General features: G+C 57.7%; 1 protein-coding gene across 3 annotated transcripts in view; it reads left to right on the top strand.

Annotated features, from left to right (window-relative positions):
* CABIN1 (calcineurin binding protein 1) overlaps positions 1 to 21,377 on the top strand; it is a 181,089-nt gene that overhangs the window by 157,839 nt on the left and 1,873 nt on the right. For all 3 annotated transcript variants that reach the window (XM_012723676.1, XM_012723677.1, XM_012723675.1), the window contains 6 exons: positions 10,770 to 10,933; positions 11,460 to 11,556; positions 12,359 to 13,012; positions 14,253 to 14,327; positions 16,540 to 16,822; positions 20,991 to 21,155. In XM_012723676.1, coding sequence (XP_012579130.1) covers positions 10,770 to 10,933; positions 11,460 to 11,556; positions 12,359 to 13,012; positions 14,253 to 14,327; positions 16,540 to 16,822; positions 20,991 to 21,155 — 1,438 coding nt within the window. The remainder of the gene's footprint in view (positions 1 to 10,769; positions 10,934 to 11,459; positions 11,557 to 12,358; positions 13,013 to 14,252; positions 14,328 to 16,539; positions 16,823 to 20,990; positions 21,156 to 21,377) is intronic.

The raw sequence follows: 21,377 nt of genomic DNA, 5'->3' as shown, positions 1-21,377 counted from the left end.
ATCTCTGGGCTTCTAGTTTACCAATCTCCTCCCTGTCTGCGGTCACCATGGGAGTGCTCATGCTTCAGGAGAGGCCAGGCTGCTCTCCTAAGAGCAGAGGGCAGTTTGTATTTCAGAAATGGCTGTGATGTAGAAAACAATGGGGGCAACCACACACATGAGGTAGAGGGAGGCCAGCTGGGGGCTGTAAGAGTTATTACACTGTCTGCTCAGCTTTCCAAGCAATTTCAACAGTCAACCATAAGAAGAAAACAAATGGGAAATGGGCCGAGTCCCGATTTACCTGCCTTCCTGCAGGTTGCCAGGGGACACTAGGTAGGTAGTAGCCATGGACAGAGTCAGGACTTCCTAAGAGTGGCCTTCGAGCAAGGCTTTGCCAGAGCCTTTCCCTCAAGGTAGAGGAGGTTGACAAGGAGAAAATAGGACCATGTAGGTCATGAAAGCCAAGGAGAGGTGGGAGTAACTCCTATGGCCTGGGCAGAAGGCAGAAGGGGCTTAGTTCTGACCACCTCTTCCTCCTGGTCCATACCGCTCCCTTTCAGAAGAGGTCGGCCAACAAGGCCTTGGCAGGGGGCTGTGTGAAGGTGGGTAGGTGGAGAACTGTCTGTTGCTCTGCCACTGTTTTCCCCTCTCTGTGACCTACCTGTCCTGGAACTGATCAACTTGGAAAAGCCTGTAGTGAACAGGTAATGGCCTTAGGATGTCTGTTTTCTTCTCACGGTTGATTGTTGACATTGCTTTTGGAGGTTTTAGATCAGGCATCCCTTGAAGAGGCACAGAGCACCCCAGTATAGTGGGGTTCATCCTTCCCCTAGTGTGAGGGACTTTTCAGAGGCCCTACCTGTCTGCAACTTATGACCAGTGTGCCTACCCCTCATACTTGCTGGGCATGCCCAGGCTCGGGGAATGCCAGGGTGATCAGTGGGATTTCAGCTGAGAAGTAAGAGTGGCACTGTAGGAACAGGCACCCAAGCAGGTGGCCACAGGCACCCCAATTCCCAGGATTGACCTAGAGCAGCCAGCTCAAAGGGTAGACCAATCTCTCTGCTCACAAGGTCCTGCTGACCCATGGGTGAGTTGATCAGGGTGACTGGCCCCCTGGGCTCCTGAGTCTGATAGAGCACTGTAAGAGCCCCAGACACCATAGACATTCACAGGGGGCCCTCATGAGGATGAGCCTCTGTTCCCCAGAGAGTGCTCAGAGGTCTGTGCCTTCTACATCCAGGTGCTTTGTAGGTGTTTAGGACCCACATGGCTCTTCTACACAGGACATTGACAGTTTCTAGGAGAAGCATGAGTCTCTTGGACCCAAAGAGCTCTCGGGGATCTGGTGTGGGCAGGCCACCAGGCCATCACAGCACCCCGCATGAAGCCCCAAGGGCTCCCAGTGTGCACAGGACTGCTTCTCCTGGGGAGGTGACCTTCCTTTCTGGGCCTCAGCACTGTAACTGTCAGCTAGCCATGGCAAGGCCCAACTTGAGTCTCTGGGATTACCAAAAACCAGAATTCGGGGTGCACAATATTGTGTGGTGTTGGGAGAGGCCAAGGAAGCTCAAGTCCATTGGGAGCAAACACTGTCCTAGGGAAGTTTTTTCCCAGAGGCTTTGCTGAGCAGGTATCTGTCACAGAACCCAGACTGCCCTTACCCACAGGCCTCTCTTCTATAGCAATCAAAACCCTGGGGTCACAGGCCACATCAGTCCTAAGCCTGTGTGGAAGGAATGTTTGCTATGGAGTGCTGGGTGCTGCTTCTGGGCAGGCCTGGATGCAAGGACTGGTTTCTAGAGAACCATGAGCTCAACAGACCATTTCTTCCTGGCCTAGGTGTGATCAGCACATGTTCTCAGCCTCCTTCGGTCTGATCTGATCTTACAGGAAGTAGATCAAGTATGATGTCAGGTCATGAGCTGTGCAAGAGTCAGGTGTCTGCTCAGCCCCGATGACAGCCAGGAGTAGTGGCCAGCTCTATAGCTGGCCAGACCTGGAGAAGGCCTTGACCATTCTGGCCTTACTGCTGTGTGACTCTGTACCAGTTCTCACCCTCTCTGAATCAGTTACCACATGTAGGTATCAGATGACAAACAAATGTAGACCCAGTGGTCTGTTGTGGCTTGAGCAGCATGCCAACTTAGAATTCTCTGCCTGAAACCTCACCCTGATGAGCACTTACTTGGTCACTGCTGTCCTTGTCACACAGCCTTGGAGTGACCTGCGCATGTGTGTCTCCCAGCAAAGTGACCTCTAGGAGTGCAGGCTTGATTCTTCTAACCCCTGGCATGGAGTAGTAATTCTCCAGTGGGTGCCCAGATACCACCTCTGTGTCTCCAGGAGGGAGGGCAGTGAACAACATTGTCAGGCTGAAGGGGCATGTTTGAACTTGGGGTGGGAGGTCGGTAAGTACCTGGCAGAGACACATGGCAAACCTGGGAATACCTGTGGGCAGGAGCCAGCCTGGGTGTAGGGCAGGTGAAAACTAGCCAGCTAGGGAGATGTCACCAGGACAAATGTCGCCAAGATAGGGGCCAGATGGAGCTGAGAACTTCTGGGTGTGAAGATGAGCTGGAGGTGCTGAGGTGGCGAGAAAGAAATGTGTGTGGCTCATGGTGCCAGCCTCGGGCTTTGCTTGGGCTCCCCTTAGCTGGGAGTGGGAGTAGCTAGGAGTTGGTGGAAAGACTTAGGATAGCCCGCCCCACAGGAAATTGGGAGGAAGGTGCTGTGTGCGCACTGGGGCTCTGGGTGCCCTTGTGTGGTAGTATGATGCTCTTGAGTGAGGTGCTGCCCATCCCAGTGCAGCCTAGCTTCTGTCCAGCATCTCTACTCCCACCGTGGTTCAGCACCTGCCCCTCCCTGGCCTCAGCCCTTCTGAAAAATGAGGCCCCTTCCTGTTGTAAAACCCACACGGGGTGAAGGAGACCACAGCCTTGGCATCTTTGTGGTGCCACCACACCCCCATCCCTGGGAAGGTCTTTACTCTAGCTCCCACTGCTGGACTGGATCAGCAAAGACAGTATGGTGTGACAGTCTCCACACCCACACCTTTGCCCTCTCCAGGCCCTCCTGGCACAACTCCAGGGGGCGCAGTTCGCATAACTACCATGTGCTGGGTGAGAATACCCCTTGCCTGACTTAATGGTTGGCTGCTGACATTTCTGCCACAGCTCTCCTGGTAGACCCTACCCGGCCAGGATCTGCTACCTGCCAGGTTCCATGGCCTCCTGCCCTGAGGGCTGTGGCCCTTGGCAGGTGGGCACCCACCACATTTGGGTCTGTGACTGGGCCAGGGAGCCCATGAGGATTGACCAATCCGGCCAAAGTCAGTTGTGCTGCTGGGCCCGCTTCCAGGCCAAACCAGCAAGTGAGCACCCGCGCCCTGTCCGGCCCTGCCCGCCTGCCCCGCCCTAGCCCGCCACGAGTGAGCGAGCCTCCGTGGCCATGGCCCTGCCGGCCCGTGCTCCGCTGCACAGATGCCACTGCGAAGCAGGCGGGTAGGAACTTGCCGGGCGGGGCGTGGGGGGAGGGGGGAGGTGGTGTCGGGGCGGGGGGCCTGGGTTGTGTTGCCTCTTCTGCGCGCCTGGCTCTGCGCCTTGAGCTGCTGCTCTGTCCTCCCTGAGTCGGCTCCAGCGCCCCCCAATCAACCCCCGTCCTGGGCCCCTGGCCTGCCTGGCGCAGCAGGAAGCCCGTGAGCCGTGGTTTCCCCTGGCGGCGCCCGCTGAGGAGGAAGTCGGTCGGCGGTGGAGCCTCGGCGCCCCCATGTCCTGGCCTGGCCGGCGCCCTGCCCAGCGTCAGGTGGGCATCCCGGCGGGCCAGGGCAGCGGCTCCCGGGGACAGCAGGCACTAGCAGAGCCCTCACACGCACAGGCGCCTCTGGGGGAGAAGCCCACGCAGCGAGCCCCCGGCAAGCCCAGCCCGAGCCTGGGGCCGTGAGCGAGCGCGCGGGGGTGTGCACTGCGCTGCATGAAAGCGAAAGCCGCTTGCTCGGCTGCGAGCCCGAGCAACTTCGTGGCGGGAGGCGCCGACGCGGAGCTTCTCGGGGCCGTTCCGGGGATGGTGAGCAGGCCCGCTGGCCGGGTGGGCAGGAGTGCTCGGGCGGGCGCGGTATTTCCCCTGCTATAAATAGCTGCTGTGCGGGGGCGGGAAGATGGTGCTAGTGCTTTGTGAGCGCCTGGCCTGCTCGGAGCCGGAGCCGGAGCCCGGAGCTTGTCCGGTGGCAGAGTGGGAGAGAGGGTAGAAAGGCGCAGGGCAGTGGCGCAGGGCATGGATGCGGTACACACAGGCAGGCCCACCCTGTGGCAGAGTTGCTTGCCTCGTTCATCACTGCCGCCCACCTCCACCCCCCCACCCCTCCCCCCGCCGCGCGCCCCCCCTCCCCCTACTTAGTTGACTGTGGTTTCTGCCCTTTTTTGAGCTGGCGGGTAGGGAGAGGGGATATGGAGGGACAGCCCAGCAGTTCTGGGGACCCACTAAGATGTCTCATTTGGCAGAAGAGGGTGGAAGTGGGCGCTGTCTGCAAGCAAATTGCAGGCTTCCCCAGCTTCTGCCTGCTCTAGGGAGTCTACCTATGGATCACCTGGAGAATCCCTGTGGGAATCAGAATGTCTGTGGGTGTGCACTGGCGCCTCTGCTGACTTCCTACAGCCTGTGACCAGCGAGGCCAGCTTGATGGGTTAGCAGTGAAAATTGCAAGACTTCCTGTCCCAGGAGTCTAACCTTGCCTGCCCCTGGTGGCTCCCCCAGCCCTGTTCTGTCCCAGAACAGAATGGGTGGCTTCTTGTGTTGTTAGCGGAGTAGGGCCCTTAGCTGCCGAGGGCTCCTCAGCGAGACGGAGTACTGATAAGCAAGAAGCTCAGTCCTGGTGGCAAAGACTGCAGGCCCCTCAGCAGGGCATCTCTTGAAGGAAATGAAGCTGCCTGGAACAGGGGCTGGAGCAGTCCTGCCCAGCTCATCTGCCTCTGTGTGTGATGCTGCTTCCACTTGTGGGTAGGGGAATGGAGTGCGTGCAGATGGTGGCTAGGCTGAGTTCTGTGGTAGTCTTGGCTTGTACTGGCTGGGTGCCCTGGCGGGGGCGTCTCTCTAGCCAGGTGTAAGTGAAATGTGTCAGGGACGCTGGGCAGGTATCCTGTGAGTACCATTGCTCTTAGGGACTCAGAGGCACCAAGGCCAGCCCTCTATATCCCTCTCTAGCCCTTCGCCAGGTGATCTTGCCGTTTGAGAGTTTTGTAAGGGTGACGGGTGTCTCTCCAAGGCTATGGAGACTGCTCCTGACCTCAGGACCTATGGTCCAAATTTTGTCCCTTCCCTGACTCAGCCTGGGATCCAGCTGTAGCACTGAGGCTGTCCTGGACACAGTGCTTCCCCCTGGGAAAATAGGCCCCTAAGCTCCTATCCGAGCACCCTCCCCTGCTGAGGAGCAGGCTGTCTCTCTTCTCTTTCTCTCCACCCTCGAGAGGCAGCTGGTTCTCAGCTCGAAACAGCCTGCTCTACAGCCCCAGGCCCGCTGCTCCTGGAAGTGGGGTACCAGCAGGCTCCCTGCCCTCGCCTGTTTGGAGCACTGAGTCACCACAGTGTCCATGCCAGGGAAGGGGGGCTGCAAGAACACCTCTGCCAGAGGAACAGGCTTTCCCTTGGGTGTTCACAGCTCTGTGTTCTCTCTGAACAGCACTGTTGGAGCTGAGCTGCTCCGGGAAGCCTCGCTCCCCATCATAGCATGACACATGGGGCTGGCTGGGGGCCAAGAGGGCCTGGGGAGATGGAGTGCTTACTGCAGTCTGAGGTCAGGTGCCAGCCTGATGTCCAGGAGGGCACTGCTGCTGCATGCGGGTCCCCTGTGGGAGAGCAATCCCCAAGAGAGGGAGGAAACTGGAAGGATTTATTCATCAGCCACTTTGCACATAATAATCCTGTAGACTCAGATTAGCGAGAGCCTAGATACAGTAGGGTATACCTGTAAGGTGGCACGCTGTAGGCATTGTGAATCGTGGGGCATTTTTGATGAGACAAATACATTTATTTGTCTATTTCCACTTATTTTGTTATTCTCACTCCAGACTGCAACTACACGGGCTTGTTCCACTAGCAGAGGCAGCCTTTGTGCGGGGTTACCCATGGCCCATGCATGGGGCTCCTGGGTGCACATGGCTTTCTGCAGTTGCCAGGGGGCAGTTGCCCTGTGGGACCCAGGAGCCACTCTGGGGCAACTCCTTAGTTGAGCTTCCACAGCACCCTAGAAAGGGATTTATCTGTAGCATAAGCTCCTCAGAGCCTTCTCAGGCCTAGGCTCTCAAGCCGTCTCTGACAAGCTTGAGCCCTGGATTAGAGGGCATCAGGGACCCAGCAGAATGCAACTGGGCTGTACCCCTCACCTGTCCTTTCATGCTCTGGCACTTCCAGGCCACTTGTTTTCTTGGGTTGGGGTGGTGATGGGAGAGGCGTTTTGCCTGTGTCCTCAGAGCAAAAGAGGCTCCTGAAGATACTGAGCCTGAAAGGTGTCCATAAAGATAATAGGTAGGGCTGGGAGCCCCAGAACCACCTTGGGATGCACCATTGAAAATGGCCCGAGCAGTGGCTCAGCCAAGGGTGGGTGGGAGTGAGAACCAGAATTATGCCTGAATCTGTGGCCTCCAACAGCCATGCTCAAGAGTTTGCCCTACACCACGTGAAAGGGCTGTGTTAGTAGCCCCACTGGTGTTCAGGGATCAGGGCTCCCAACAGTATGAATGGGTAGGGCCTTCTGGCCCACACTAGGCAGCTGGAGAGGTGTCCACTGGCCAGCCGAGTCAGGAATCTGACTCTCCTGGAAGAATCTCATCTAGACCTAGGGTGTTAGATTAGGCACGAACTGTGGGCCTAAGCATGGCCTTGGCCTAGTGGGCAGGAGCAGTGTTCCATGCCAGAAGGGGCATCTGCTGTCTGTCACCTGGGGTGCCCCCTACCAAGACTGCAGTGACCAGAAATCAAAGCCTCATAGTTCTCCTGCCCAGACATCTTCCTTGTTGTGTTTTCCAGTCACCCTTATGAAGTGGCCACAGCCAGTGTGTTCACAGATGAAAGCAGACTGCCCAGGCAGTGCCCCCTGACCCCCCACTGACCCAGCTCTCAGTTCCCCTGGAAAGCTGCCCAGAGCCTCCAGCCAAGGAAATCAGCCCTATCCTCCATACCACCCCCTTGGGGGCCCAGATTCCAAGCCTCTTTCCTCAAGAGCAAGGAGAGGATGTCCCAGTCATTAGGCAGCAGAGAAGGTTTGGTAGCCTGTATCAAGCCCCAGACTCTCAGTCCAGAGTCTGGGACTCCATGAATTATTCCGGTGGTCTGTCTTGGTGACTTCATCTTGCAGCCAGGAGCCCAGGCCACTCTGATGGGCTGGGAGGTTGGCTGAGATGTTCTGGCTGAGATGTTCTGGCTGAGATGCTTGGCACCCCAGTACAGCTTTGAGCGCAAGCCCATTTTTTCTGAGTGCTCTGAGGTTGCCGCTGTGCACCCCCACTGCCCACAGTGTTCCAGGAAGGTGTCGTCCCAGCCAGGAACTGAGAGGGCACTCTGGAGGGAGCGCCGGAGCAGCAGGACAGGCAGGCAGCTGGTCAGCGCCCGAGTCGTAACCCCCCAGGCTGGCCCCAGAGCTGCCTTTCTCTCATCAGTCCCGGCTGCCCCTGCTCCCTGCTGGTCTCACCGCCTGCGATCCTGCTTTGGTCTGTCCTCAGGCCCCCACTGCTGGCTTCGCTCCATCTGCTCCCAGCCTGCCCTCCACTCAGGCACTGTACCTGGCTCTTCTCCTCAGGTCCCGCTCACTCTTCCCTAGCCGTCGCTCTCCCTGAGGCCTCAAGTGTGCCCTCAAGGCCGAGTGTGTGGGGCATGGTCTACCTCTTGCTCGTGCATGAGGCGGTCCCCTGCCTGGTGCCTGCCTCCTCCCTGGCTTTCTCAGGGGCTTCATAGCCCTTCTTGGGCTCAGTGGGGGAGGGCTATCGTGGGACAAGGTAGGGGCTGTACTTTGGCTTCTTCTCCCTTGTGGAGGGTGGGGCATGTCTACCCATCTTGAGGCGGCTGGTACCAGGGTTCTGGCTGCAAGCACAGGCCAGCCCTCCTGCTCCGGCAGATGGTAGAGTTGCGGGCTTGCTGACCACCCTGCCAGCTCCTGACTGCCTGGTGGCTCCACTCCCTTGTGCCAGCTCTCTGGGAGACTAGCTAGCCTCTGGCTACAGGAAACTCCCCAGTGCCTATGGTGTCTGTGGTTTCCTTTGATCTTCCATGGACTCACTGCCCCAATTTATTTGTTCTTCCATCCTTTCTGAAATATGTAGTGTTATGTTATACCTGCCTCTACCTACCTAGCAAGGAAACAGATTAAAAGGGAGCCCTCAGAAAAGGGTGTGTGGGGGGGGGGCTCATGTAAAGGGATCAAACCATGCCCTGAAATGTGATGCATACTGGGCCTTCCCTCGGGAGTGTCCTTGGCAGAAAGCCCCACAGAGTCTGGCCATGGGCGTAGGGACCCTGAGCCGCCCCCCAGAGTAATCACAGACGGGCCTCGCCCCATCGAGAGGCTGCTCAGCCCAGCACTTGGTCAGTGGCTATGGTGGGAGGTGTCTGTGGTGAGAGGCACCCTCTTTGGACCTAGGAGGGAATTCCGGACACACCAGCCCTGCAGTCTAGCAGGGTGGCCAGAGGCTTGGCTGCAGTCCAGCAGGGTGGCCGGAGGGGGCGCCCTTTCCTGGGCCTTGGGTTTCCACCTATACAATGAGCAAGTTCCACCTGCTAGGTGTTCTTGAAAACATCTGTGGTGTGATGGCCAGTGTCCTGGAACCGGGAAAGGAGTGTGGGGGGAGGGCTGTGCGGAGGCTGAGACCAGCAGAGTAGGCCCATGGGAGTGGGCAAAGGAGATGGCTGTAGACCCACCTCAGCGTGCATCTGGATGATTCTCTCTGGGAAGTGTCTTAACTGAGAGTTTCTTTACCTCCCTTCAGTGAGCAGATGGCTCCCCTACCTCCCTCCCTTTCTGGTGGAGCTACAGTGTTAGGCCATCCCTCATAGTCCCAGGTTCACTTCAGCAAGTTTTTTCAACGTAATCATTGGCTCTTTTAGGCACATCCTACCCAGGAATTTTTGCCGCAGGGGGCCCCGCCCGTACCCCACTGACAGGTCTGCAACACCAGTCTGGCCTCCCTGCAGAGGGCCAGTGTGTTTTATCTCTGACACTGCCTTCTTGGTCCCCTTTTCCAGAGAAAGTGGGCCCTTACTATCCAGGAACGGGGTGGGGTGTGCCCAACTGCAGCCTGAGGTCCTGCCAGCCCCTGGTAGTATGCTCACCTCTATGGTGTTGGTGACTTGCCTGTTCACTGGGGAGCCCTACTGAACCTCCATACAGGGCTCACACGCCATCCAGAGCTCTGGAAGAACATCGATTTCTCTATGAGCAGAATTGTCTCCCACCTACCTTAGAAATATCCAGAATTGGGGAAGTAGGCATCTAAAGGCAAAATGCCCTTCTCATACTGGGCACCTCGTCTGTTCTGCCAGCTCTGGTTCAGGGTTCTGAGGACTCAAGCTGAAAAGGACCTGCTCCTGCCAAGGACACACTCCTACTTCCTGACCACCCTAGGGCTGACCTCAAGTGGTCCTGGCAGTCAGAGGAGGGCTGCAAGCTAGGAGGGCTTCAGAGAGGAAGTGACCTCACAGCTGGGCTTGGGAGGATGCAGGAGAGCTGCCCAACTGGTCCCTCATATCCACTGTGAGCTCAGTGACCCAGTAAAGACCTCTGGAACTAGAGTTCAGGTTTTCAGCTGTTCTGGCCTGAACTGCTCAGGACTAGACGTGCCCTGACTCCCTTTTTGAGGCTGCTGGAGCAGCATGGGCACCACAGACAGTCAGTTGGCACTGCTTGGACATCTAACTGTGGGCCCCATGTGGTAGAGGTAGTATCACACTGGTCTACACTGGACACATTTTTCTAGGGTGTTAGTATCTAGGAGCCGGCCAACTCTTTCCAGACTGGGAGGTCCTGTTTCAGAGACGTGATTCCTAATGTCAAGGCACTGCAGCCTTAGGCTTGCCCAGAGGTGTGACCTTCTGTTCACTTGCCATTCATTCCCTCCACCATCCTTTCCTCCATAGTTGACTGCAGTGAAGTAGTTGTAGGGATACAATAAGGAACTAGACCCTGGGACCGCTGATGGGTGAGGGCCCGTGCAGGCCAAACTCAGGGAGATGGGGCTCTCCCTGAGTTGGTGGGGCTCTCCAGAGCTATTCTGGCCCCAGCTCAGCTAGGGTTGAATGGGCAAGATGTAGGGGAAAGGATTCCAGCCAAAGTAAACTACTAGACAAAGGTGGACTTGGGGAGACACTCAGGTATCCTGGGAGAGGTACGTGTTTTCAGCCTAACCCGAGACCTCTGGTGTTCTGGCAGGAAGTGCGGGGAAGTGGTCCCATGCCAGACACTGGCAAGCAGGAAATGCCAGAAGTTCATGGTGGCTACTCATTGTCTTTAGGAATTGTCCTTGTGGCTGAATCGACACCTGTGTGGAGTTGTGTGGGTGCTGGGCTTTTCCCTGACCGTTGCTGCATTAGCTCCAGCAGACCTGCATGCTCCCCATAAGGGATAAATCAAACACGGGCCGTGCAGCCATCCAGAAGAGGAGGGTGTGGACGGTGCGTGTGTGGGGTGCTGCCACTTGGGGGGCATTGTGGGAGTGGCCATACTCCACTCGTCCCTGAAGAGCATCCAGTGAGCTTGTGATGGGGCAGGACACCTCCCCTCACGTGTCCACCCCTCACTCTCACAGGGCATCTGGAGGATCCCCGTGGATGAGATTGACCGGCCGGGCAGCTTCGCCTGGCACATGAACCGCTCCATCGTGCTGCTGCTCAAGGTGCTGGCCCAGCTCCGGGACCACAGCACCCTGCTGAAGGTGTCCTCCATGCTGCAGCGGACCCCGGACCAGGGCAAGTGAGTGCCACCACCCGGCCTGGCACGGCCCAGTCTCCCCAGTGGTCAGGGAGCACAGGCCAGCCTTCCTCTCCAGGGCCCTCTCTGTCCTGGCCTCTAGAACCTAAGTATCACCACCTGTGCTCTGGGTACCTCAGCTGCAGTCTCTCCAATCACTGATAATCTTGACAAACCAACCTTTCCTTCCCTCCTGCTTCTCCCCATCTCGGGGCTCTCAGGTTATGGAGAAAGAGGTGTCCAAGTGATGTCACCCAGGCAGGCCAGAAATAACGAGCTGGACAGTAGGGGCCTGGTTTCAGAGGTGAAGAAGGATCTCTTCCAGAAAGGGTGGGGGGAGGATCCTGGAAGAAACTTGGTCTGGCCCAGCTGGGAGGCTTCAGTAGCTGGGAGGAGTCTCTACCTGGCACCTGGTATGTTGAGCGACCAGCAGGTGTCTTCAGGGCAGGGAGGGGCAAGGACCACCATCTGGGGTGCTGTGCGGCCTGACACTCTGTCATCCTCTCTGGCCACCTGTATGTGCCCACAGGAAGTATCTTCGAGATGCTGACCGGCAGGTCCTGGCACAGCGGGCCTTCATCCTCACCGTGAAGGTCCTGGAGGACACACTGAGTGAGCTCGCAGAGGTACGCCGCCACCACCCCCACTTTCTTTCAGGACCTCCCCAGCCATGTCCTGGTCCCTCAGTCAGGTCCCTGCATTCCCACCTGGGAAGTCGCACTCTCTTGCGTCTCCATGTGGGGAAGACAGCTGCGGACTTGTGATCGGTGATGCCGACAGTAACACTCAAGGCTGCTCCCTGAGCAGCAGGCCCTACCTGGGCTTCCCTGGCAGGGCAAGCTCAGCTGTGCTAAAGCAGCAGCTGGCATTGTTGGCCATTCCCCATCCCCTCACCTTACCCCGGCCTCTGAGAGCACAGTGCACACGAGGCCCTTCACACCCTCTAAGGTAGGTGCAGTCCTTGCCCCACTTCACAGCTGAGCACTGGAGGCTTAGTAGGTCAGGGCACCAGCCTGGCAGGTAGGGAGGTTGGGACCTGAGCGAGGACAGTCCAGCTACAGCGCCCCCCACCCAGGAGCACTAGCCAGACTATGGTACTGTGGCTCATGGCTGCCCCCTCTGGCCTCTGTGTGGAAGACCAGACAGGAGCGCTGGACTCTGCAGCAAGCATACTTGGTAGCCCTTGGCAGGTGGCCCTTGGTAGCCCTATCAGACACCCAGGGGTGCCCTGAGGTTCACATTAGAGGACAGCCATACTCATGGCTCAGGCTATTCTTCTGGATCAGCACCACTCCACAGTCCCATCAACCCCTCTGGAATCCCAAAGATGGGAAAAGCCAGAGTGATGGGCACCCCTGGTGCCTGGAGGTGCTTTGTTGTAGGGGGACACCAAAGATACAGAGTCTTTGACCATCAATTTCCTTGCAGGGGTCAGAGCGCCCAGGATCCAAGGCCTGTGGTGTCCTGGGAGCCAGGATGACCACCGATGTCTCCCACAAGGCCAGCCCTGAAGATGGCCAGGATGGCCTCCCCAACTCCAAGAAGCCCGCTCTGGCTGATGACTCAGGGCCAGGGGCAGAGCCAGGGGGCAGAGTGGGCCCACTCAACCATCGGCCTGTGGATGCAGGGGACAGTACAGAACAGGGTGGGGAGCAGAAGAACAAGGAGAGCCCCCGGGCGGGACCCACAGAGCTCATGGACACAGGTGAGGCTACCTCTCGCCGCTGGGACTTAGAGCGGGCACCAGCCCAGGCGCAAGGCCGCCCCCCTCGGGACCGCGGCCCTGAGAGCCGGCCCACCGAACTGTCCCTGGAGGAACTGAGCATCAGTGCCCGGCAGCAGCCCAGCCTGCTTAGCCCAGCCCAGCCCCTCGCCACTGCCACCACTGCCAGAGGGGGCAGCCACCCAGAGGAGACACCCCCACGGCCCAGCCGCAAGAGGAAGCTCCTGGAGGACACAGAGTCGGGCAAGACGCTTCTGCTGGACGCCTATCGTGTGTGGCAGCAGGGTCAGAAGGGGGTGGCCTATGACCTAGGACGCATTGAAAGGATCATGTCGGAGACCTACATGCTCATCAAGCAGGTGAGTGGCTGTGGGGAGCCTGGGGTGGTGCCCCTATTCTCATGGAGGGTCCTTCTCCGTCCACGAGAACTTGGGATGGGGTGGGGGTTAGTGTCATTCCCATTCCACTCCTGTACTCACTCCGGCGTTTGGGTTGTCTGCAGTGAGCGTGCCACACATTTACAGTCAGAAAACAGAGAGCATAGTGACTTACACTGTTGTAGATGCATTGTAGTTTTTGTCAGTCACTCCATCGTAAGGCTGGGAAGATGTGTGGGGGGAAAAAAATGAGGAAAAACATACTCTTCCAAAAGTTTATGTTCAGTTGACCCCACAGGAAGTAAATCCATAGTGCAGAAATCTTACCAGATCCAGTGGGGAGATGGGGCCTCCGACCGCCGGCGATTTCGAGGTCGGGGTGCCTCAGGCAGCTTCTGCACACACCTCTGTGGCTGGCAGTTAAGGCCGCCGCGCGCTGTGACCAGAGGCTTGCTCACTGTTCTGGTTTTGCCTGCCTTTTTAAAGTGCATTAAGCACAGGACTTTTTCTCTAGTTCAAATGATTTCCAGAGGAAGACGCCCCCAGCACTTCAGTGACAGGCTCAAACAGGGTCACTGTCTCACATTGGCGGTTTCTTCTCAGATTGCATCAGTTTGCAGTGCCTCTCTTGAGAGTGCCTGCTTTATTGATACTTTGCGAGTGTCATCCAATAGTAGCATTTCCTTGTTTTTTGTTGCGGGTTAATTAGAAGAAAAGTATTTGCTTCTTTCCTGGCTGCTGAGGTCAGGCCCTCTCCCATCTTCTGCGGCCCTCCCTGGCCTGGCTGCTCCTGACACTCCAAGCTGTTCTCCTCTCGCCCAACCCACCGTCCAGTGTGACCCTCCTCCTTCCCCCACCTGTTTCTCACCTCCCCATACCTTGGACTCTTGATCTGCAGAGCATGCAGGATTGGACACAGTGCAGGACCATCAAATCAGACTTGCCCACCCACCACCCAGACCTCGTATTCTAGAAGGCCCATCCTGGCTATCGGTCCTGCCAGCCTCAGGCCCTGAGGATGAAATAAAAAGACTGCAGAAATGAACTCGGCCTGGTCAGTCGGGCCCGGAGCAGCCGTCCTAGGGACAGTCCTGGGTGGTGTACATTCACCTGCCCATGCTTCCCAGGCAGGAGTGAGGGGTGTCAGCAGAAGTGGGGTGCTTCGTGGGAGCTGGGCCTTAACACGCTGGACGCTCTCTGACCTCAACATTTCCTTGCTCAGGTGGACGAGGAGGCCGCACTGGAGCAGGCTGTGAAGTTCTGTCAGGTCCACCTTGGGGCCGCTGCCCAAAGACAGGTAAGCCCCACCTAGCCTTGCCAGCCTGCTGTGCAGGGCCTGTCAACTGAGAATCTGGTAGGTCGCAGGCAGGGACTATAACTGTAACCAGCATTTACTAAGGAGAAGGGCCAGAGACCAGGCCATCAGACCCATAGGCAGCCACTGACCTCCAACCCAGGTGGTGCACTGGTACACAGTGCGTGGGGTCTGGGCCTGCCACGAAAGTCTGACTAGGTAAAAAGGCTGGTGCTTGCCACTTGAATAGACGTGGCCTCGTGGCCCCAGGTGTGGCCCATCTGCACCTACCCCAACAGTGTAAGGGAGCAGGCCTTATCCTCACTCCTTTGGCCACTGCCCTGGCCCCCTGGAGAAGTGCAGCATGAAGGAGTTCTGAGACAGGAGCTCAAAGCAGTGGGCGTCTGCCTGTAGTCTGAAGAGCCATACCTCAGAGTGTCCGGACAAACATTGGGCATTGGGCCATCACTGCCACCAAGGCTTGTCTGAGAATTCTACCTTGACCGAGCAGACTGGACCACACAGATGGACCCAGTCCCCTACCTATGGGCCAGAGTCCCTGGAGAGATGTGCCCCACCTCACCAGTCTGTTACTGCCAGAGTTGCCAGAGTTCAGTTCAGCTACCATGTTTCTGTGTGGTCTCCCTGACCCTCACACAGCCTCTCTGCTGTGTGGAACAGGAGGAGCTGCCTGTGGCCCCAGTACAGAGCTCACACCCAGGCCCCTTCTGCCTCCTCCATAAACCCAGGTGGGGCCAGGTGGGCAGTGGCCACCCCACACAGAGGAGAGCGATTTATAATTTGGACTTCTAAAGTGCTTAAGGTAGTAAAATCACACAACTTTCTCTCTGGCCTAGGAGAAAGAAGGGTGCTGAAAAGCCCCTTACTTAGATGAGGAAGTTGCGATCCAGAGATCTCAACACCTGATGGAGGCCTGACTTCTTGGAGGAGCTAGAAAGCTACCTTGGGGGAAGGTGAATAGGTCACAGCTGTCCTGGGCCCACCTTTGCCCAGAACTGGGGAGAAGGTGGTGTGGCACTGCTCTCCCACTCAGGGAGTGTCTGTTTTGCTCCAGGCATGTCCAAAGTGCTGTGCGTGCCTGGAAAGTACTCTGGACATACCTAGAAATTGAGTGCCATCACCTGCTAAGGCCTGCTCCTTCAAGTAAGAACACACACCTACTTTCCCCTACGTCTAGATGGCTGCCCATGAGAAGTAGGTCACCCTGCCTCTGGAGAACCTGGGCTCTTCGCAGACACTCCCCACTGCTGCTCCCACCATGGCAGAGTCACAGGAGCCGCCCTGTACCACATGGAGCTGGGGACGAGGCATCTCAACTAGAACAAATGCCAGAAGAGACTAGGTCACTCGGGGAGCAAACCATGCCCCCAGCACCATGGTGGCCCCCAAAGGGCAAGAGATTCTTTTGCACTCACAGCCTCAGGGAGGGGTTCCACCAGTCGTGGTGTGGGCCAGCTTAGAGAGAGTCTTACTGGGCTCAGAACTGGGGGCCTGAGGCTGTGGCCTCTGCTTCCATAGGCCCTGAGGTGCCCTGTCCCCACTTCAGCATGCCCCTGGGAGGCCACGGTCACCGCACTGTGTAAACACGGTAGGCTTTGGTTTTGGAGTAAGAGTGACCTGGTGGGAGAAGAAACTGGGTGGACAGGGAACCTTGCCAAACCTTGCCTCAGGCCAAAGGTTTGAGGCCCTGGGGCTGCTGAAGAGGCCAAGGCCATAGTGGGAACAAAGAGCCTGCTTAGCCCCGCTGGGGCAGCAGTCTTGAGCCCCGAGCTGACTCTCTCAGTATCACGCTAGCTCCCTAGTGTCTCCCACCATTGGCTCTTGGGAAGTCACAGTCTAGGACCACCTCCATTCTTGCTGTGTCCCCCTCGAGTGCTACAACCCCACACCCTGTTCACGGCTAGAAGCGATCCCATCAGGCACCCAGGAGTAGGAAGGTGAAGCCGGTTGGAGGTCCCCACCACAGGGAGGTCTCTGCCGAGTCCCCACCAGCATGGTCCGGCTGTCCTCCCGAAGAGGATTTCTGGGTTCTCAACAGTGCTGGCACCAGAAGAACCCTAAAAGGCTGCTAGTGGGTCTCATTGGCAGCAGCGGCAGAGGCCCATAGTATGATGCCGTCAAGAGCCAGATTGGCAGTCCCAGCCCAAATAGGGCTTCCCAGCTGCCCTTCCTCACCTTACCTTTGTCCTCACAGGCCACAGGGGATACGCCTACCACCCCAAAGCACCCCAAGGACAGCCGAGAGAACTTCTTCCCTGCAGCAGTGGCCCCCGCAGCCCCCGACCCTGTGCCGCTCGACACTCTCCAACAGCCCAGTGACACCCACACCAGGCCTCGCCCTGTGCCAACTGCCACCACAGCTGTCATCACCTGCCCTCCCTCAGCATCAGCCTCTACCCCAGAACCACCCAAGGACCCTGATCACCCCCAACCACACAGGCCTGAGGCCACTCCCAGCGTGGCTTCTCTGGGCCCAGGTGAGTCCTGTCCTGCCCACCAGGGGTGTGAGGCCTAGCTGTGCTAGAGCTGGGCCAGGTGGCTGCAACCTGGCAGCAAGTCCTGCTTGCATGGAGAATGCATGGTGGTGGCAGAGGGAGACAGGAGTCACGCCGGTCTGGTGACCCCTGAGAAAAAAGGTGTAGAAACCCCGGAGGTAGGTCCTACCGATCTGTTCATCAGCTGCTTGCCCCAGGTAGACACATTCTGTGCTCACCTCTCTCTTAACCTAACCCTCTGTTGTCTCTGTCTCCCTGTCTGTAAAAGTCAAATGAGGGGGTGGGGGAGGGAGAGGGGGTCCTGACCGTGGGCACCATGAGACCTCCCATCTCTGAGCTGCCCCCAGGACCTGCCCGGGAGGCATATGGAAACCAGCAAGGAGGAACAGGGATGATGAGTGATGGAAAGGGACTGGGCAAGGTCCTGAGAGGCTCCGTAGGGGTGGGGGAGAGTGGGGGGGAGCTGGTTCTTCCCAGTGCCCTGGAGGCTGCTGGAAAGAACAGCCCAGGGTCGGAACCAGCAGACGGTGCGGGGCTCTCTTCCAGCCCAGAGCCTGACTAGGCTCTGTCCTACACTTTGAGCACAGCACCAATATTTCCCAAGGCCACATATTTGGTTTGAAGATCATGGAAATGTAGGGACCCTCTGCCCAGTCGGTTGAAGTGTGCTGTTCATGGCTCACTTCCTGCTGGGGCAGCTCCTGCAGTCTTTTGCTCTGAGAGAATTTGCTCCTCTCAGAGCTCAGGACAAAGGGCAGTTGGGAACTACCCATGGTAGCTCCCCCTCCAGGCGACCTTGGTGGTCTTTTTGTTTTCTGGGTACATCTCATCATATCTGTTTCCAGCATACAAGGCACATGATGGAGGTAAGGTTCTACATACAGGATTCAGAGTAATTGGGAGATGGTAAATAAAGCCAGCAACCAAGTAACACAGACCCATACTGGATTTTGGTAGGTGGCGGTGGTTTCAGCGGCAGTGACCAGTGCTGAGCCCATGCCCTGGGCAAGCCCTCACTCCCACCCCTCCCTTCCCCTCAGCCTGTCCTGCCCCCATTACCTTGTAATCACTGAGGACCAGGAGTTCAGGAGCCTCCAGCTATCAGCTGGTCACCCAAGTTCGCTCAAGTCTTATGGAGACTTCTATCCTTTTATAATCTGATCTCCAGAGGGACTGACCATCACTGATGTTGGCCACACACCAGCTTGTACAAAATGAGAAGGTTTCTCAGGGATTGAGTACAGGGGGCAGCCACCTGGTGTCTACTGCCTGCCCTCTCTGCCTACTCACCCAGCCCCCACTCCCATGCATGCCAAATCCTTTTTTTAGTCTCACTGCTACCATATACATTCTTCAGTCTGCAGAGTTGATCCTTTTCTACATTCTTCCCCACAGCTAAACTGAGTGACCTTTTGCTAGGATGTAACTCTGACATGACATTGGAAATCAGAACATATGTGGCCCGGGCCTGGCTGTGAGGCCTTTTCCTTCCTCATGGCCAAGCCCCTAGCAGCCCTCCCACCGTTCCACACCTACTACGTGGAGTGACCTGCCTTTCTTGGGGTACCATGGGACCCCAGAGCCAGTGCCGTCTGGCTGTGTTGGTGTAGATGTCCCCAGTGGTTCCCAGAGCTTTCTGGGGTGGTGTCAGGAAAGCACCAGGAAGGAACCAGGAAGCAAAGGAAGGAACCATCCAACAGGGTCTTAGCTCCCCAGACATGGCAAGGTGATCTGGCAGTGACCCTGCTCCTGATGGATAGTGAGGACAGGATCTGCTTTGTGAAGGCATCCAGTGTGAGAGGGCATACAAGTCGAGCTGAAGCTGGGCGAGAGCAGCGAGGATTGCCCCAGCAAGAGTGGCTCTGTCCGCGGGGAGCAACGCTGCCCTTCCCTGGGGTGTTCCGCGTAGGCCTTGCCACTCCTTCCAGGGGAGGGTGGCCAGCAGCATCCAGCCCTGACTTGTGCCATCTCCCTGACTTTAGACAGGCCTCCTTGGCCACTGGTGAAGACCTCGCCCACCCACTCAAGCTAGGCTCACCAGGGCCCTCGGCCCCTGTGTAGCAGATGCATTCTCCAGGGGAGCTCAGGGTTGACCGAAGGCATCCTGGGAGTCTCCTGTCCTGATCATGTCGCCCCTGGTGCTGTCCCCTCCCCCCACCCTCACTGTTACCTCCTTGTTGGACATCTGCCCGTCACTGGCCAGGACTTGGTTTCATGTACACTCTCTGGCTGCTGAAACAGTGCCAAGGCCCATGTCTTCTGGGGTAGAAGGGGTGGGCAGAGTAGCACAGGAGCTGGAAAGGACATCCCCAGACAGTGAGTCAGCCGGGTGAGGAAAGTGCCTGCCTTAGCTAGTTACCACTTAGCAAATAGGGGTGAGGGTACTGGAGCCTGGCCCAGGGTAGCCAGGGAGAGTTGTCCTCTGGCACAGAACTCCAGGCACCTGCTTCACCACTGACAGAGAACCTGGGCAGGGGGGGAGCAAGGAGTGGTCAGGGAAACCTCAGAAGGCAGGGACCCCCACGCGGGTCTCCCTCTCAGGCTTGCCTGTAACCCTCCCCACAAGATCACCAGGATAGCCATGAGAGTGTCGTGGAAAGTCGGGTATGGGCCAGAGGCATGGGGGTGAAAGGGTTCACCAGAGACAGAGTGGATACCAAGAGCTGGTTTTGTTGTAATACACTGCTAAGCTAGTGAGGGTCCCAGGGCTCTGTTTATACTCCAGGCACCATTGACTGGGTAAGGTGACTAGTCTTGGGCTTGTCCTGACTGAGGATCTGAATTGGCATAGAGGATCAGAGGCTCTTGAGTCCAGGTTTCCATGGCAGTTCCATCCCTCGATCAGTCCAAGCCTCCCAAACTTGCCTCCTGGGCAAGAAATGGGAACTTGGTTTTTTAATTTAGCAATGATACAAGGACAGAGGCGGGACCACCTGGGCCAGACACCCCTGCCCCCCTGCCCTCTCCTCTGGGCAGTCCTTAGAGAAGGAAGAGCCTAGGGAAGGGCAGACAGTGCCTGGAGCAGGAGAGAGCCATCCTGACACCCGGCAGGATGCTGGATGTCAGGCCTTGAATCATCCCCTCCTGTCTGGCCCTCACCGCAGGCCTGTTGTGTAGCTGCCTCAGCCTGGAGGCCACCCTCCCACCCACCCACAGCCTAGCCCCAGGGGGCAGTGCCTCCCAGGGACTGGAGGGCAGCAACCGGAGCCTCCAAGGTGCTAGTGCCTGCCTGCCTCTAGGGGCTGGAGCCTGAGGATGGTGAGCCTGTGGCTGCTTATCAGGAAGGGAAGGAGGGCTCTTGAGGCGGGAAACTTCAGCTCTGTTCCCCGGGAGCTAGAAGCCACTAGGCAGGAGGCCACGGCAGAACTGTTCAGTGGTCCTGTCTTTGTCCCCATCCCAGCAGCTGCCTGGCTTCAAGAGAGTAAGGAGGGACATCTTTACCTTCTAGAGAAGGGGGAGGACACTCCCGCCAGAAGGAACGTGATGGGCACAGTGGGGAAGTGGAAGGGTAGTGGCATGCCAGCCTGCGTGTCCAGAGAGTCTGGGCCAAAATAAGAGGAATGCAGTATCAGGAACAACTAAAAAGACCTGACGCAGCTAGAGGCCAAGGCCAGGATGGAGGCAGGGCTGAAAGGCCTGGGAGGCCGCAGGCCAGTGCTGACTGACGTCCTGGCTGGCTGCCACAGGTACAGCCTTTGCTGCTCGGGCCCAGGCAGGCCTTGGCAGGATTGAGGCCGATTTCTGGCCCTGCCTTGTGCCAGGGAAGGTGTGGCCTGGTGAGAGAGCTTGTTGCCAGCATTCCACTCAATGCACTTGGTCTTAGTAGGGTTGCTTGGTTCTGTTTGCTTATCGCTGCCGTAAGTCAGAGGAGAGCTTACATGATGGGAGCTGGGACCTTGAAAGCGACCCAGGGACCATGAAGACTCAGTGTTACCCCTCGGTCCAGGTCAGGATGGGGAACCATTCCTCCGGGCTCCATGCGAATGATTATCCAGAGGTGCTCCCCCTGGCCACCCCCCAAGCTGCTTAGGTGGTAGTGGAGACCCATCTCAATGAGGGTCCCCTGTTGGAGGTCATAGAAGGAGGGAGGGACGGAGCACCCTATCAGTGGGCTGGATGAGGACTTAACAGAGCTGCCCTGTGTCCCTAGAGAGAGAAGAGCTGACAGCAAGGACAGAGGGGTCCAACTTCCCACCCCAGGAGCCAGGACGCAGTGTGCAGGTGAAGATGGCCCCTGAGGTCCCCCCAGCAGAGCTACACTGCTGGCCAGCAGAGACTGCCCCACGGACAGGCACCGACCCCACCTACAGTCAGGGTAAGTCTAATCAGGGCTAGCCCAGCACTTCTGTTGAGTTTCCCAACGGAGACCCCTCCCTGACCTCAAGGGTAGCCCAGAGCTGGCAGGGTGAGCCCGAAGGGAGGCCATGGGGATGAGGTAGAAAGTAAGACCCACCTGAAGGCTTGGTGAGGGGGGTGTAGAGGGAGGGAAGGGAGAAAGGTCCCAAGAGCCCCTCAGGCCATCGCCAGCTTCACTGAG

This window comes from Condylura cristata, unplaced genomic scaffold, assembly GCF_000260355.1.
Source record: "Condylura cristata isolate star-nosed mole 26May11 unplaced genomic scaffold, ConCri1.0 scaffold00011, whole genome shotgun sequence".
Classification (NCBI taxonomy): domain Eukaryota; kingdom Metazoa; phylum Chordata; class Mammalia; order Eulipotyphla; family Talpidae; genus Condylura; species Condylura cristata.
The sequence above is the reverse complement of the archived record's forward strand: the minus strand, read 5'-3'. Positions and strand labels throughout refer to the sequence as shown.